The sequence below is a fragment of the Bos taurus genome, chromosome 28, assembly GCF_002263795.3.
Source record: "Bos taurus isolate L1 Dominette 01449 registration number 42190680 breed Hereford chromosome 28, ARS-UCD2.0, whole genome shotgun sequence".
In the NCBI taxonomy this organism is placed as follows: Eukaryota; Metazoa; Chordata; class Mammalia; order Artiodactyla; family Bovidae; genus Bos; species Bos taurus.
In genome coordinates, this window is record NC_037355.1 from 4,037,326 (window position 1) to 4,051,418 (window position 14,093).

Sequence of the window (14,093 nt, forward strand, 5' to 3'; positions counted from 1 at the left end):
GCACTGTAGAATTTTTGGAGGCTGAGTTCCTTCCCCGAAAGCCTCTGATTCAGTTGGTTGTCTTTGTGTTTGTCATCCAGAGCTCTGTAGATCATTTTAAGGAAAAGCCAGAGTGGAGGTGCACTGGGCTCAGCTGCAGACCTTTAGCCTTGGAAGGAAATGTCATTTTGTGAATGAGGAAACTGGGGCCCAGAGGGGTCAGACAGCTTAGCTCAGGACAAAGGAAACTCAGACCTTGATCCTAGTTCTTCCTGAGGCTTCTCACGTTGGGATTCATCCACAGCTGAGGGGCACATACGTAGTCTTCTGGAGTATTTCAGTGTGAACACTCTGAAATTGGAGGCGACCGTTTGTGTCCGCATGGAGGTATATTTTTATGATGAGAAAAGTCATGCCAGAAAGATGAATGTCTGTATCTGATGGGCCAGGAAGACCCACACATCTGAGGGGTAAGACAGTAGTTTCTAGTGTTGTGTGCCAGTGTGTTCTAGTGCCAAAGATGGGTAGAGACATCGGCAGATGTTAATGTGGAAGGAAGGGAGGAAGCCATTCCTTTCCTTCTCTGCTAGGAAACCATGCACAGGTGAAGTGAAGTGCCCTGGCTTTAAGGCCACTTGCTCATTTCCACACTGACTGATTAGAAGCCTGATTGTAATTCAGCTTCAACCATTGAAATCATACTAGACTGTAGTTTACTTGTGGGTAAAATTTAGATTGTTTATAGCTTCCTTCCCTGGTAGCTCAGCTGGTAAAGAATCCGCCTGCAATGCAGGAGACCCCGTTCTATTCCTGGGTCGGGAAAGTCCCCTGGAAAAGGGATAGGCTACCCACTCCGATATTCATGGGCTTCCCTGGTGACTCAGATGATAAAGAATCCGCCTGCAATGTGGGAGACCTGGGTTCAATCCCTGGGTGGGAAGATCCCCTAGAGGGAGAGCATGGCAACCCACTCCAGTGTTCTTGCCTGTAGAATCCCCATGGGCAGAGGAGCCTGGCAGGCTACAGTCCTTGGGGTCGCAAAGAGTTAGACACAACTGAGCAACTAAGCACACAGCATAGCTTCCTTGCCCCTGGAATATGAATAATATGCCTTTAAAATACTACATTTTGAGCTTCAAGAGGAACAGGACATATGTATACCTATGGCTGACTCATGGCAGAAACCAAAGCTATTGTAAAGCAATTATTCTTCAATTAAAAATAAATAAATTTAAAAAAATAAAATACTACATTTTGGAGTATCATGAACTGCTTGGTACTCCCTGCCTGTTTAAAAAGCTGAGTTGTAATTTTGTGTAATGAATTTATTTCCAGAGGATGTCTACAGTTGCTTTCGCTTCCTATGCAGTGTTTTTTCAGATGAGTTCATCTTTCTTCCAGGAAATGCACTAAAGGTAAATCCTTAACTGCAGAAAAGCTGTGTGTTTATGGTGTGAGTTCTGAAAATATTAGGCTTGGATTCACAGGTGTGTCTTCCCTTCCTTCAAGGCTACATGCAGCAGAGAAAGAGACGTGCAAAAGAGAAACATGGACACTTATAGTTCAACAAACTCCGTTTTAATTCTTCACATTTAATCAATAATTTGGGGATTATTTGGTGAGAGGAACCAAATTGTTGAACTGTTAGTGCAGCCACTGTAAAAATAACTAATAGCCAACTATTCTGTTAGAAAATTTACCAATCAGGACGCGTTTTCCAGCACAACTTACTGGAATGATTAGGGTCTTTTGCTTAGAGACAGTGGAGAACAGTGGTCCTGCCTGGTGGTGAGGACAGCTGGTGAAGGATCGGGCCCCCAGAGCTGGACCGCTGGCTTGCAGGCGTGGAAGCAGCACTGGCAAGTGGGTCTGGGGTCTGTCCGTTACGCTGAGGGACACAGGTTTTGTTCAGTAGGAAGTGAGGGCAGCCATTTTGAGCATAACATGATTCTCAGTGTTTTTCGGACTTGCCGCATGCACTTTTGTTTAAATGTGAGGAGAGTATGGCTGTATACAAAGTGAAAGAAGATCTGTTGCCCAGGTAATGGTTTCTGAGGCTTATCAGGTTTTCAGTGTTTACTGTATTTGAGGATCAATATTCTGAGCGTCGAAACAGTGCTGCTCTGGCTCCTAACAACCACAACCGTGGGTCTGGGAAGGGTTGCAGAATTAGCTAGTGTTTCTCTTGTTTCAAGGGTGCATGGCTGCATACACTGAGCCCAGCAGTGGATCATTGACCTAAATTATAAATTTGTGGATGAATTCTGTCTTTTCCCCTCCCCTTCCAGGACTTTGAAGAAGGCTGTTACTTGCTTTGTAAAAGTGAGGCCATACAAGTGATGACGAGGGACATCCTAGTTACAGAAAAAGGAAATTCTGTGTTAGAGTTTTTAATAGGACTTTTTAAACCTTTTGTGGAATCTTATCAGGTGTGTAAATCTTTGCAAGTTCTCCTTCATCCTCCCATAACAAATATAACTGAGACTGTCCTATCCTGTACTTATTTCCGGTCTGAAGAGCAAGTGTCTTCCCCAAGGGAATGGTAGAACTTTTTTTTTGCAAGGGGAGGGGTCTTTATTCTGCCATAGAGGGGCAGAATACAGTTAAGAGGGTAAGTGTAAAATTTTTACTGTTCTATTGTAGTTGGCTTCCCTTTTTCACTTTCTGTTCCTCTTATCCCCCCTCTTAAAAATCAGATAATTTGCAAATACCTCTTGAACGAAGAAGAAGACTACTTCACTGAGAAACAGTACTTCATAAGAGTTAGAAAATTCACAAGTCAGCTTCTCGATCAAGGTGAGTCACAACCCTGAAGGCGGTGCTTTCTGTCAGCTGAGAACAAACAGGAGGTCACTCACTCCCTCATCCCTGTGTTTTAGGGGCCTCACAGTGTTACGATGTATTATCCTCCGACGTACAGAAAAATGCCTTAGCAGCTTTTGTGAGGCTCGGTGTGGTGGAGAAGAAGAAGGTGTAAGTAACAGAGCATGATGCCCAGGGTGGGCTCGGGGCGGCGACAGCTCAAAGCAGTCGAACACCGAGTCCATAGAGAGAACTGTGGAGATGCATGTGGTCTAGGAAACATCACGTCATGCTTCACTTCTGCACATTCTGAGTAGTGAAGTCACTCTGCGTTCCCATGCAGATTTTATGTGGCTATGAATAAAAATTACACTGAAGCAAAGAAAAAATTTGCTTTAGGCCAGCATTTTGGCTTAGACCTAATTATTGAAATTTATAGGTTAATTCTGGAGTAGGAAATGGCAACCCACTCCTTTATTGCCTGAAATATTCCCTGGACAGAGGAGCCTGGTGGGCGCAGTCCATTGGGAGCAAAGAATTGGACATGACCGAGGGATTGAGTACACGTGCACACATATTGGTTAATTATAAGAAAATCCGAGTGGGGGGCATGTCGTGTGTGTGTGTATCCTTACATATATATTCATATACACACAACTTTCAGCTATTTAAAACTACCCTTGAGGAAGACTATTTAAACATTCTTACTATATAAAAAATGAATGTTGTCTTTTTGTCCTAATTTATGCAGTAAGAAAGCTTATTATTTTTTCTCCTAGAAATAATGATTATATATTTAACGTGAACGAACCTGCCACAACAAAGTTAGAGGAAATGCTTGGTAAGTACCATTTAATAAAATGTGATGGGTTTTCACATTGCATTTAGCAACATATAGTAAAACAGCAAAGTACGGTACTAAATAATTTATCAAAATGAACAGCAGTCAAGCTTTAATACACGCAAAGAACTATTTTTGTTTTGTTTTTTTTTTTATATTCATGGATAAGCTTTATTCCAATGTCTACATAAAAATGAGTTGATGTTAATTAGGAAAAAGTTTTTCCAAAGGGGTTAAAATTTATCAAACAACAGAATTTTGTCCTTCCCTTTAGGCAAAGAACTATTTCTATCATCTAGAGTTTTCTTAAGGAACTAAGAAGAAAACTAACAGAAAACACACCAGGCATAAAATAGACAGTCTTATACAGCATAAAAATGATCCGCTCCTAACATACTAACCAGGGTGCATGATCTAGTCCTGGTGACATCAGGAAGATGCCTCTCCTTCTAGTTTGGATTCATTAGCTCCCATTTCATTGCCAAGGACCTTAGTTTCTTGAATGGGGCCTGAAGCCAGGCCCTTAGCAATGAAAGCATGGAGTCCTAACCACTGGACTGCCTGCTTAGGACTAAAATAGTCTTCTATTTATAGTATGTCTGAAATTTCAGAATACATAACCTTGAAATTCGATTTTGAATTTTGTGGTGGTGGTGTTCAGTTCCTAAGTCGTGTCTGACTCTGCGACCCGTGGACTGCAGCATGCCAGGCTTCCCTGTCTTTCACCATCTCCCAGAGTTTGCTCAAACTCATGTCCATTAAGTTGGTGATGCCATCCAACCATCTCATCCTCTGTCGTCCCCTTCTCTTTCTGCCTTCAGTCTTTCTCAGCATCAGGGTCTTTTCCAGTGAGTCAACTTTACACATCAGGTGGCCAGAGTATTGGAGCTTTAGCTTCAGCATCAGTCCTTTCAATGAATATTTAGGGTTGATTTCCTTAGGATTCACTGGTTTGATCTCCTTACTGTCCAAGGGACTCTCAACAGTCTTTTCCAATACCACAATTCAAAAGCATCAGTTCTGCGGCGCTCAGCCTTCTTTATGGTCCAACTCTCACATCCATGGCTACTGGAAAAACTATAGCTTTGACTACGTGGATCTTTGTTAGCAAAGTGACATCTCTGCTTTTTAATATGTTGTCTAGATTTTTCATAGGTTTTCTTCCAAGAAGCAAGTGTCTTTTAAAATTTCATAGCTGCAGTCACCATCCACAGAGACCACTAAAATTAAGTGTGTCACTGTTTCCATTGTTTCCCCAGCTATTTGCTGTGAAGTGATGGGACCAGGTGCCATAATCTTAGCTTTCTGAATGTTGAGTTTTAAGCCAACTTTTTCACTCTCCTCTTTCACCTTCATCAAGAGGCTCTTTAGTTCCTCTTTGCTTTCTGCCATTAGGGTGGTATCATCTGCATATTTGAGGTTGTTGATATTTCTCCTGGCAATCTTGATTCCAGTGTTGCTTCAACTAGCCCAGCATTTCGCATGACCTACACTGTATATAAGTTAAATAAACAGGGTGACAATATACAGCCTTGACGTACTCCTTTTCCAGTTTTGAGCCTGTATGTTTATTCCATATCTGGTTCTGTTTCTTCTTGACCTGCATACAGGTTTCTCAGGAGGCAGGTAAGTTGGTCCAGTATTCCCATCTCTTTAAGAATTTTCCACAGTTGGTTATGATCCACAAAGTCAAAGGCTTTAGCATAGTCAGTGAAGCAGAAGTAGATGGTTCATGGAATTCTCTTGCTTTTTCTCTGAGACAGTGGATGTTGGCAATTTGATCTCTGGTTCCTCTGCCTTTTCTAAATCCAGTGTCTACATCTGGAAGTTCTCAGTTCACATACTGTTGAAGCCTAGCTTGAAGGATTTTGAGCATTACCTTGCCAACATGCGAAATGAACGCAATTGTATGGTAGTTTGAGCATTCTTTGGCATTGCCTTCCTTTGGGATTGGAATGAAAACTGACCTTTTCCAGTCCTGTGGCCACTGATGAGATTCCCAAATTTGCTGGCATATTGAGTGCAGCACTTTAACAGCATTATCTTTTAGGATTTGAAATACCTCAACTGGAATTCTGTCACCTCTACTAGCTTTGTTCATAGTAATGCTTCCTAAGGCCCACTTGACTTCACACCGTAGGATGTCTGACTCTAGGTGAGTGACCACACCATTGTGGTTATCTGGGTCATTAAGACCTTTTTTCATTCCAATCCCAAAGAAAGGCAATGCCAAAGAATGCTCAAACCACCACACAATTGCACTCATCTCACATGCTAGTAAAGTAATGCTCAAAATTCTCCAAGCCAGACTTCAGCAATATGTGAATCGTGAACTTCCAGATATTCAAGCTGGTTTTAGAAAAGGCAGAGGAACCAGAGATCAAATTGCCAACATCCACTCGATCATCGAAAAAGCAAGAGAAAACATCTATTTCTGCTTTGTTGACTATGCCAAAGCCTTTGACTGTGTGGATCACAATAAACTGTGGAAAATTCTTGAAGAGATGGGAATACCAGACCACCTGACCTGCCTCTTGAGAAACCTATATGCAGGTCAGGAAGCAACAGTTAGAACTGGACATGGAACAAAAGACTGGTTCCAAATAGGAAAAGGAGTATGTCAAGGCTGTATATTGTCACCCTGCTTATTTAACTTATATGCAGAGTACATCAAGAGAAACGCTGGGCTGGATGAAGCATAAGCTGGAATCAAGATTGCTGGGAGAAATATCAATAACATCAGATATGCAGATGATACCACCCTTATTGGCAGAAAGTGAAGAGAAACTAAAAAGCCTCTTGATGAAAGTGAAAGAGGATAGTGAAAAATTTGGCTTAAAGCTCAACATTTAGAAAACGAAGATCATGGCATCTGGCCCCATCACTTCATGGGAAATAGATGGGGAAACAGTGAAAACAGTGTCAGACTTTATTTTTGGGGGCTCCAAAATCACTGCAGATGGTGATTGCAGCCATGAAGTTAAAAGACGCTTACTCCTTGGAAGGAAAGTTATGACCAACCTAGATAGCATATTCAGAAGCAGAGACATTACTTTGCCAACAAAGGTCCATCTAGTCAAGGCTGTGGTTTTTCCAGTGGTCATGTATGATGTGAGAGTTGGACTGTGAAGAAAGCTGAGCGCCTAAGAATTGATGCTTTTTATTTATTTATTTATTTTATTTTTTAACTTTACAATATTGTATTGGTTTTGCCATATATCAACATGAATCCGCCACAGGTATACACATGTTCCCCATCCTGAACCCTCCTCCCTCCTCCCTCCCCGTACCATCCCTCTGGGTCGTCCCAGTGCACCAGCCCCAAGCATCCAGTATCGTGCATCGAACCTGGACTGGCGACTCGTTTCATCTATGATATTATACATGTTTCAGTGGACTCTGTGGGAGAGGGAGAGGGTGGGATGAATTGATGCTTTTGAACTGTGGTGTTGGAGAAGACTCTTCAGAGTCCCTTGGACTGTAAGGAGGTCCAACCAGTCCATCCTAACTGAGATCAGTCCTGGGTGTTCTTTGGAAGGACTGATGCTAAAGCTGAAACTCCAGTACTTTGGCCACCTCACGCGAAAAGTTGACTCATTGGAAAAGACTCTGATGCTGGGAGGGATTGGGGGCAGGAGGAGAAGGGGATGACAGAGGATGAGATGGCTGGATGGCGTCACCGACTTGATGGATGTGAGTTTGAGTGAACTCCGGGAGTTGGTGATGGACAGGGAGGCCTGGTGTGCTGCAATTCATGGGGTCGCAAAGAGTCGGACACGACTGAGCAACTGAACTGAACTGAAGACCTTTTTTGTACAGTTCTTCTGTGTGCTCTTGCCACCTCTTACTATCTTCTGCTCTGTTAGGTCCACACCACTCCTGTCCTTTGTTGTGTCTGTCTTTTGCATGATACATTCCCTTGGAGTCTCTAATTTTCTTGAGGAGATCTCTAGTCTTTCCCATTCGTTTGTTTTCTGCTATTTCTTTGCATTGTTCATTTAAGATGTGTTTTTTTAATCTCCCTGCTATTCTTCGGAATTTGGTGAGAGAGGCATAAAGCTAAAATAGACACCAAAACCTTTATTCTGAGGATGATGGAGTTGATTTCTTAATCTCAGAAGTCAATGGTGTGAGAGTGAACATACTGGAACATGCTCGCCTTGAAGTTCAGGAAACCTGGCTGCGGGCACCATGGCCATGCCCATCGCCTCTTTGAGACACTGCTGCTTCTATTAACGGTGCTGCTGTCTCCACTGATTGTTTTTCAGTCTGTAAAACTCTGCACAGATGTCGTGTGTTTTTCTTTCGCCAGTGCCCAAGTGTTGTATGATTTCATGAGCCATCTCTCTGTTTTTACCTTAGGTTGTAAAACACCAGTAGGAAAACCAGCAACTGCGAAGCTTTAATGATTGCCAAATGGTTACGGAAAAATTGGTCGTGTAATTTCTGTCATTCATGGACTCGTATTACAACAAAGAGGGAAGTAAAGGAAGCGACCCATCTTCTCATCCTTTATAAGGCTTCGAGAACAGTGGACTCAGTACAGAGGGAGAGCTATCAATTTAAGCAGTCAGTGAAATTTGCTCCACAATGGTTAAAAAGACGTTTGTGTCCAACCCTGTGTGTGTTTTAAAATAAAACAGGCTTTTGGAAACATGTTTGGAAATACAAAGCCTAGCTCCTATTTCACTAACACGTTCAACTTACTACATGTATTTAACTGTTATGTTGACTTCTGAATTAAAATGCAGCATCAACTTTATAAAGGCTCTGGCTATCAAAAGAGAACTACTAGAAAGGGCATGTCTTACGCTTCTCGTGACTTTCTTTAATTCAGGTTGCCTCAAACAAGTACACATTTGACAAAGATATATAATAAAGTAGCTAGCTTCCATTAAACTTTGCCACCCAAGGGCCTTAATCAGTAAAACTGAATTAGAGAAAGTACATGTGACAGAGAGAAGTTATGCGATGTATCATAAATAGGCTTAACATTTCAAAGGAAGAAAAGTTTGAAATAAGATGGGCAAATAGCAAACCTCTCACCGCTTCTGGAAGGGCATTTAAGCTGAGAATTTGGATGAGATCAGCCAGTCCTCGAAATGTGGGGCTCAGGTGACAGAGGAGGGGGCAAGGGGTGAGTGTGCAGAGAGAACTGTAATCAGAATGTCCTGGGGTTGGTTCTGAAGGACCTAGAAGACCAATGTAACTGAAACAAGAGCCATGGAAAATGAAATTAAAAAGAAACGCAGGTATATTCATCTGCTTGGGCTGCCATAATGAAATACCACAGAGTGGGCAGCTTAAACAGCAGAAATTTGGTTTTTTACAGCTCTGGAGGCTCAAAGTCCAAGACCAAGGTGCCAGCAAGGTAGGTTTCATTCTGAAGCCTCTTTCCTGGGCTTGTAGGAGGCCACCATCTTGCAATGTGCTCACCTTACTTCTCTATGCGTCTGAAGACAACAGTCTCTGGTATCTCTTCTTAGAAGGGCGTTACCCCATCAGACTAGGGCCCCACCCCATTTGCCCAATCTAGCCCTGATTACTGCCAACGGCTCCAGACATGTCACATTGGGAATTAGGGCATCAATATCTGAATTTCGAACTGTGGTGCTGGAGAAGACTGTTGAGAGTCCCTTGGACAGCAGGGAAATCAAACCAGTCAATCCTAAAGGAAATCAATCCTGAACATTCATTGGAGGGACTGATGCTAAAGCTCCAATACTTTGGCCACCTGGTATGAAGAGCCGACTTATTGGAAAAGATCCTGATACTAGGAAAGATTGAGGGCAAGAGGAGAAGGGGGCAACAGAGGACGAGATGGTTGGAAGGCATCACCAACTCAATGGACATGAGTTTAAGCAAGCTCTGGGAGATGGGAGAAGGGCAGAGAAGCCTGGTGTGCTGTAGTCCATGGGGTCGCAAAGAGTCAGACACAACTGAGCGACTGAACAACAATAACAGTCTGAATTTGGGGACCAGCATTCAGTCCATAGCAACAAGGCTCAATTTCTGCAGTGCCTTAGAGACTTCTTGTAAAACGTTTGAATAGGAATATAAGTCCCATGGGAAATGCTGAAACGTGGTTTCAGCATTTGCTTGTAGGACTGTCTGTATCCAAATCCCTGGAATGTGTGTTCGTTCCCCAGAGGCCCAGCTGTTTGTGCTGCACATCCGGATTGGAGAGTCACTCCCCTGGTCCGTGCACTGGGGGCAGAGGGGCCCTCTGTGGCTCTGCTTGTTGGGAAGCCAGAGAAGACTCACTAAGAGCTGAGGAGTCAGTTGAACAGTTCTTGGCTTGTATGGATCGTATGGCTTGCCAGCTAAATGGCACTGAGCTGCTGCCCTCCAGGTAGTCCAGAGCAGTGGGGAAGCTGGGGCCCTGGCCAGTCCTTGCTGAGTGGGTGTGCACCCAATCTGGTTACTTGTTTTCTCCTGCTATGTATGTGTTGAAGACTGAGTAAGATGACTTTTATTTACTTTTTGATGTGTTTGTAATGCATTTCCAGTTTGGGGACAAAGCTACTTGGGTGCAAATGGCTATAGACTTCTCTCCCGGCCAGTTCCGGCATCAGAGCCAGGCAGGTAAGCCCATAGTGGAGAGGCAGGAAATGGGCTGCAGCCCAAACAGTTGAGGTCTTGGTGTAGGGGCAGCTGTGGGGGGTGAGTGGGTAGGTGGGGCTTTTTCTCTCTCGGTCTTCTCGGACCCTCCCAAGTCAACCTGAAGTCTTAGTCAAAGGACAGCGTGCTTCCTATGCTGATGGGGCTTCAAGTGGGTATCCTGTACCCTGCCCCACACAAGCTCTTGCACACACCTGCAGTTACAAGCCACACTGCTGTCCCTAAACTGCCCCTGCCCCCCATCCCATCTATAAACTGTGGAGCTGCCCTTGCTTTGAAGTTAGTAAAAGAAGGACCCATAGCATCTGGTTTTCCAGGACAGTCTCCCATCCTAACACCACACAGTGTAGCAGCCAAGAATGCAGAGTCTGAAGCCCAACTGGCTGTGAAGTCCAGCAACCATACGTGAGCCCTGTGTCATTTGCTTAACATCTTAAAGCCTCAACTTCCTTATCCATAAAATGGGGATGATGAGAGTACCTCTTGAGTTGTAAGAAATAGTGTCAGTAAAATGTTAGATCCAGTCCTTGGCAGTGAGTATAACCTGTTGTTACTGTGACTAATGACTGGGACCCACCCTGCTTGGCTTCCAGAGTAAATGAGATCGGACGCTTCCAGAGTGCTCAGTATGGCCATAGGCGCTTGCATCCCTGACTGACAACCTTAGGAGCCAGCCTCAGTTGAGCTGTTTAGCCCAAGAGCGTTACATGTGCCTCACTGGGCTGTCTCTCGCAGACACCTGCCATCCTCCAAGGTCAGCTGGGCCATGGTGGAAGTCACAGCTTTCCAGATATCCCTTCTTCCTCTCACCAGTGGGATCAAATCCTTCAGTGTGGGGTAGAAAACAGATTTTGATGTGTTACTTGACTCCGTTCATATCTTTACTTTTTTGTTTTTCCTGATTAAAGTTATCAACTCTGACAGAAGTATGACTCCCCCTTCAGTAAGTTCAAACACATTTTTCTAGAGCCCACCCTGGACTGGTTGCTTTCTAGGCCTGCATGTAGCTGTCAACCAGGGGTTTCCCATCACTGGGAAACTGTTACCTTAACATTTCCCTTCACTTTTCTGCATTGGATTCCCCTCTCTCTTGGATCCCATATCTTTCCTTTTATCTGTTTAATTTTAGTGAAGTACATGTTCCAGGGGTATGAGGGGTTAATATTTTAGGTTTCACCTGCTTAAAAATCTTTCCACAGTCACAGTTGTCTGATGGCTTAGCTGGGTATAGAGTTCTAAGTTAGAGATAATTTTCCTTCAGAATTTTGAAAAGCGTTTCTCCTTTATCTTCTGTTTTCTAAAGTTGATTAGAACATTCTGATTCCTGAATATGAACATTTGCTTTGTCAGAAAATCTTTAGGATCTCCCTTCTGAAATTTCAAGTGATGTGCTTTGTTCTCAGTGAGTTTCTGTTTGTGGCTCAAGCAAATTTATTATCTTACTGTTTAGGTCAGAAGTCTGAAAGGGAATCTCAGTGGGCAGCCTTCCTTCTGAGGCTGTCATGGGTGTATGACATGGGTGTATTTCCTCGCCTTTTCCAGCTTCCAAAGACCACCATGTGCCTCAGCTCCTGGGTCCCCTCAAAGCCACGGTGTCCAGCTGAGTCTTCACACTGCCTCTTCCTGCTTCTCTCTTCTCTCTCTTTTCCACTTTTTTAAAAAAATGGTATAATTGAAATAGCATTATATTAGTTTCAGGTATAAATGTCGTAATTCAGTGTTTGTATACATTGCAAAATGATCCCCACAATAAGTCCAGTCATTATTTGTCACCAAATATGGTTACAGAATTCTTTTTTCCTGTCATGGAAACTTTTAAGACCTATTCTCAACAACTGTCAAGTATGCAATATTGTATTATTGTATTATTATTGTATATTGTATTATAATAATAATCAAGTACTATTAATTAGAGTCACCATCCTGTACGTCACATCCCCAGGACTTAACACATTCTGTAACTGGAAGCTTGTTCCTTTCGACCCGCCCCACCCCCGGACCTATTTCATCCACGTCCAGACCTGCTGCCTCAGGCAACCACCAATCTGTTCTCTACATCCAGGAACTCAATTTTTTTTTTTCCCTTTAGATTCCACGTGTAAGTGAGATTGTATGGTATTTATCTTTTCTTGTGTGACTTACTTCCCTTAACATAATGCCCTCAGGGTCCATCCAGACTGTCATAAATGGCAAGATTTCCTTCCTTTTTTATGACTGAGAAGTATTCTGCTGTATATAAATACCATAATTTCTCTATCCATTCATTTATTGATGGACATTTAGGTTGCTTTTATGTCTCAGCTATTAAGACTAGGGCTTCCCAGGTGGCGCTAGTGGTAAAGAACTTGCTGCCAATGCAGGAGACATGAGACCCTGGTTTGATCCCTGGGTTAGGAAGATCCCCTGGAGGGATATGATAACCCACTCCAGCATTCTTGCCTGGAGAATTCCATAGACAGAGGAGCCTGGCGGGCTATAGTCCATAGGGTGGCAAAGAGTCAAACACTGAAGCAACTTAGCCCACAGGAAGCATCCAGTAAAGATCAGATCATCGCTGGCTCTTACCTGTCCTCACACATGGGCATGCAGAGGCTGGGCCCCCTAGTCCCCAGCTTGTCCTGTGGGTAGTGGCCCTTGCGGCCACAGATCACTTCCCAGGGATGGGTGTCAGTCACCCTGGTGGTGGGATGCTCATGGGATCTCCACTGGCTCAGTCTGTCCTTAGCTTGAGAGGAGGAAATTACACTCTTTACATGTAAAATTCATGAGTTGAAATCGAAGGTTACCACTCTGCCTGAAAAACTGAAGCTTCCCATTGTGCAAGTTGTCAGGTGTGGCAGCCTCTGAACTAAAGAGCTTAAGGTTGGGGATGCAGGCAAGGCCTCAGTGGGCCGTCTCCCAGGGTGCACCCAAGGCCAGACGGGGCCAGCTCTGTGCCACGCGCCCTCAGAAGAGCCCTAATAGCTCATTTGATCCTCAGGACAACTGTGAGGTTGTTACCTTTAGGTTAATCCTTTTATCCACAAGAAATCGAGCTGCATGGACGTTCTATGACATGATTTAAATTATTTCCATTTACTGTTTCCATTTCATGAATGCTTTTGGTGAAACAACCACTGCCAACAGGACTATATAATGTTCAATCACAGGCCAGAGGCCAAAGGGATGGAGTTGCAGGAGCCCAGGCCATGGCCCAGAGCTGCTCAGGGCAGGACCTGGGGAAGCAAAAGTGCCGGTCCAAGGGGTGGGGGTGGTCACTTGAGCTGCCCCGGAACTCAGCTGAGGACAGAATCTTCCTGGAGTGGAGACAGGCTCCCACCTTGAGGCCACTACGTCTTCCTGCTGGGGTATCAGCTTTGCTGTCATCACTGAGCCCCACCACCTCCTTCCTCTCTCTCTGTCTCTAATTCTTTATTTAAAATCACCATTCAAATATGTGGATGAATATTTCTTTCTTGATGTTTCCACTTTTCTCTTTGTTTTTTCTTTTCCTTTTTCACAGTTCAATTAAGCTTCCTTTTCTTTGTCTTAGGGGAAATTATTAATAACAGTGGGATGGAAGGCAAAAAGAATTGCCAGCAAAATGTTTCCCTCTTAGGCTTTTAGACTTGTTTTCAAGAAACTGCTGCTGCTGCTGCTGCTAAGTCTCTTCAGTCGTGTCTGACTCTGTGCGACCCCATAGACAGCAGCCCACCAGGCTCCCCATCCCTGGGATTCTCTAGGCAAGAGCACTGGAGTGGGTTGCCATTTCCTTCTCCAGTGCACGAAAGTGAAAAGTGAAAGTGAAGTCACTCAGTCGTGTCCGACTCGCAGCGACCCCATGGACTTCAGCCCACCAGGCTCCTCCGTC

At 43.9% G+C, this 14,093-nt stretch overlaps 1 protein-coding gene across 3 annotated transcripts in view; it reads left to right on the forward strand.

Moving 5' to 3' along the window:
- Positions 1-8,280, forward strand: part of GNPAT (glyceronephosphate O-acyltransferase) — a 40,672-nt gene extending 32,392 nt beyond the window's left edge. For 2 of the 3 annotated variants that reach the window (XM_024986720.2, XM_059882565.1), the window contains 6 exons: positions 1,315-1,394; positions 2,268-2,408; positions 2,676-2,775; positions 2,859-2,952; positions 3,561-3,622; positions 7,985-8,280. In XM_024986720.2, coding sequence (XP_024842488.1) covers positions 1,315-1,394; positions 2,268-2,408; positions 2,676-2,775; positions 2,859-2,952; positions 3,561-3,622; positions 7,985-8,028 — 521 coding nt within the window. In that variant the 3' untranslated portion in view covers positions 8,029-8,280. 3 annotated transcript variants of the gene reach the window in all.
- Positions 8,281-14,093: the final 5,813 nt, after the last annotated feature.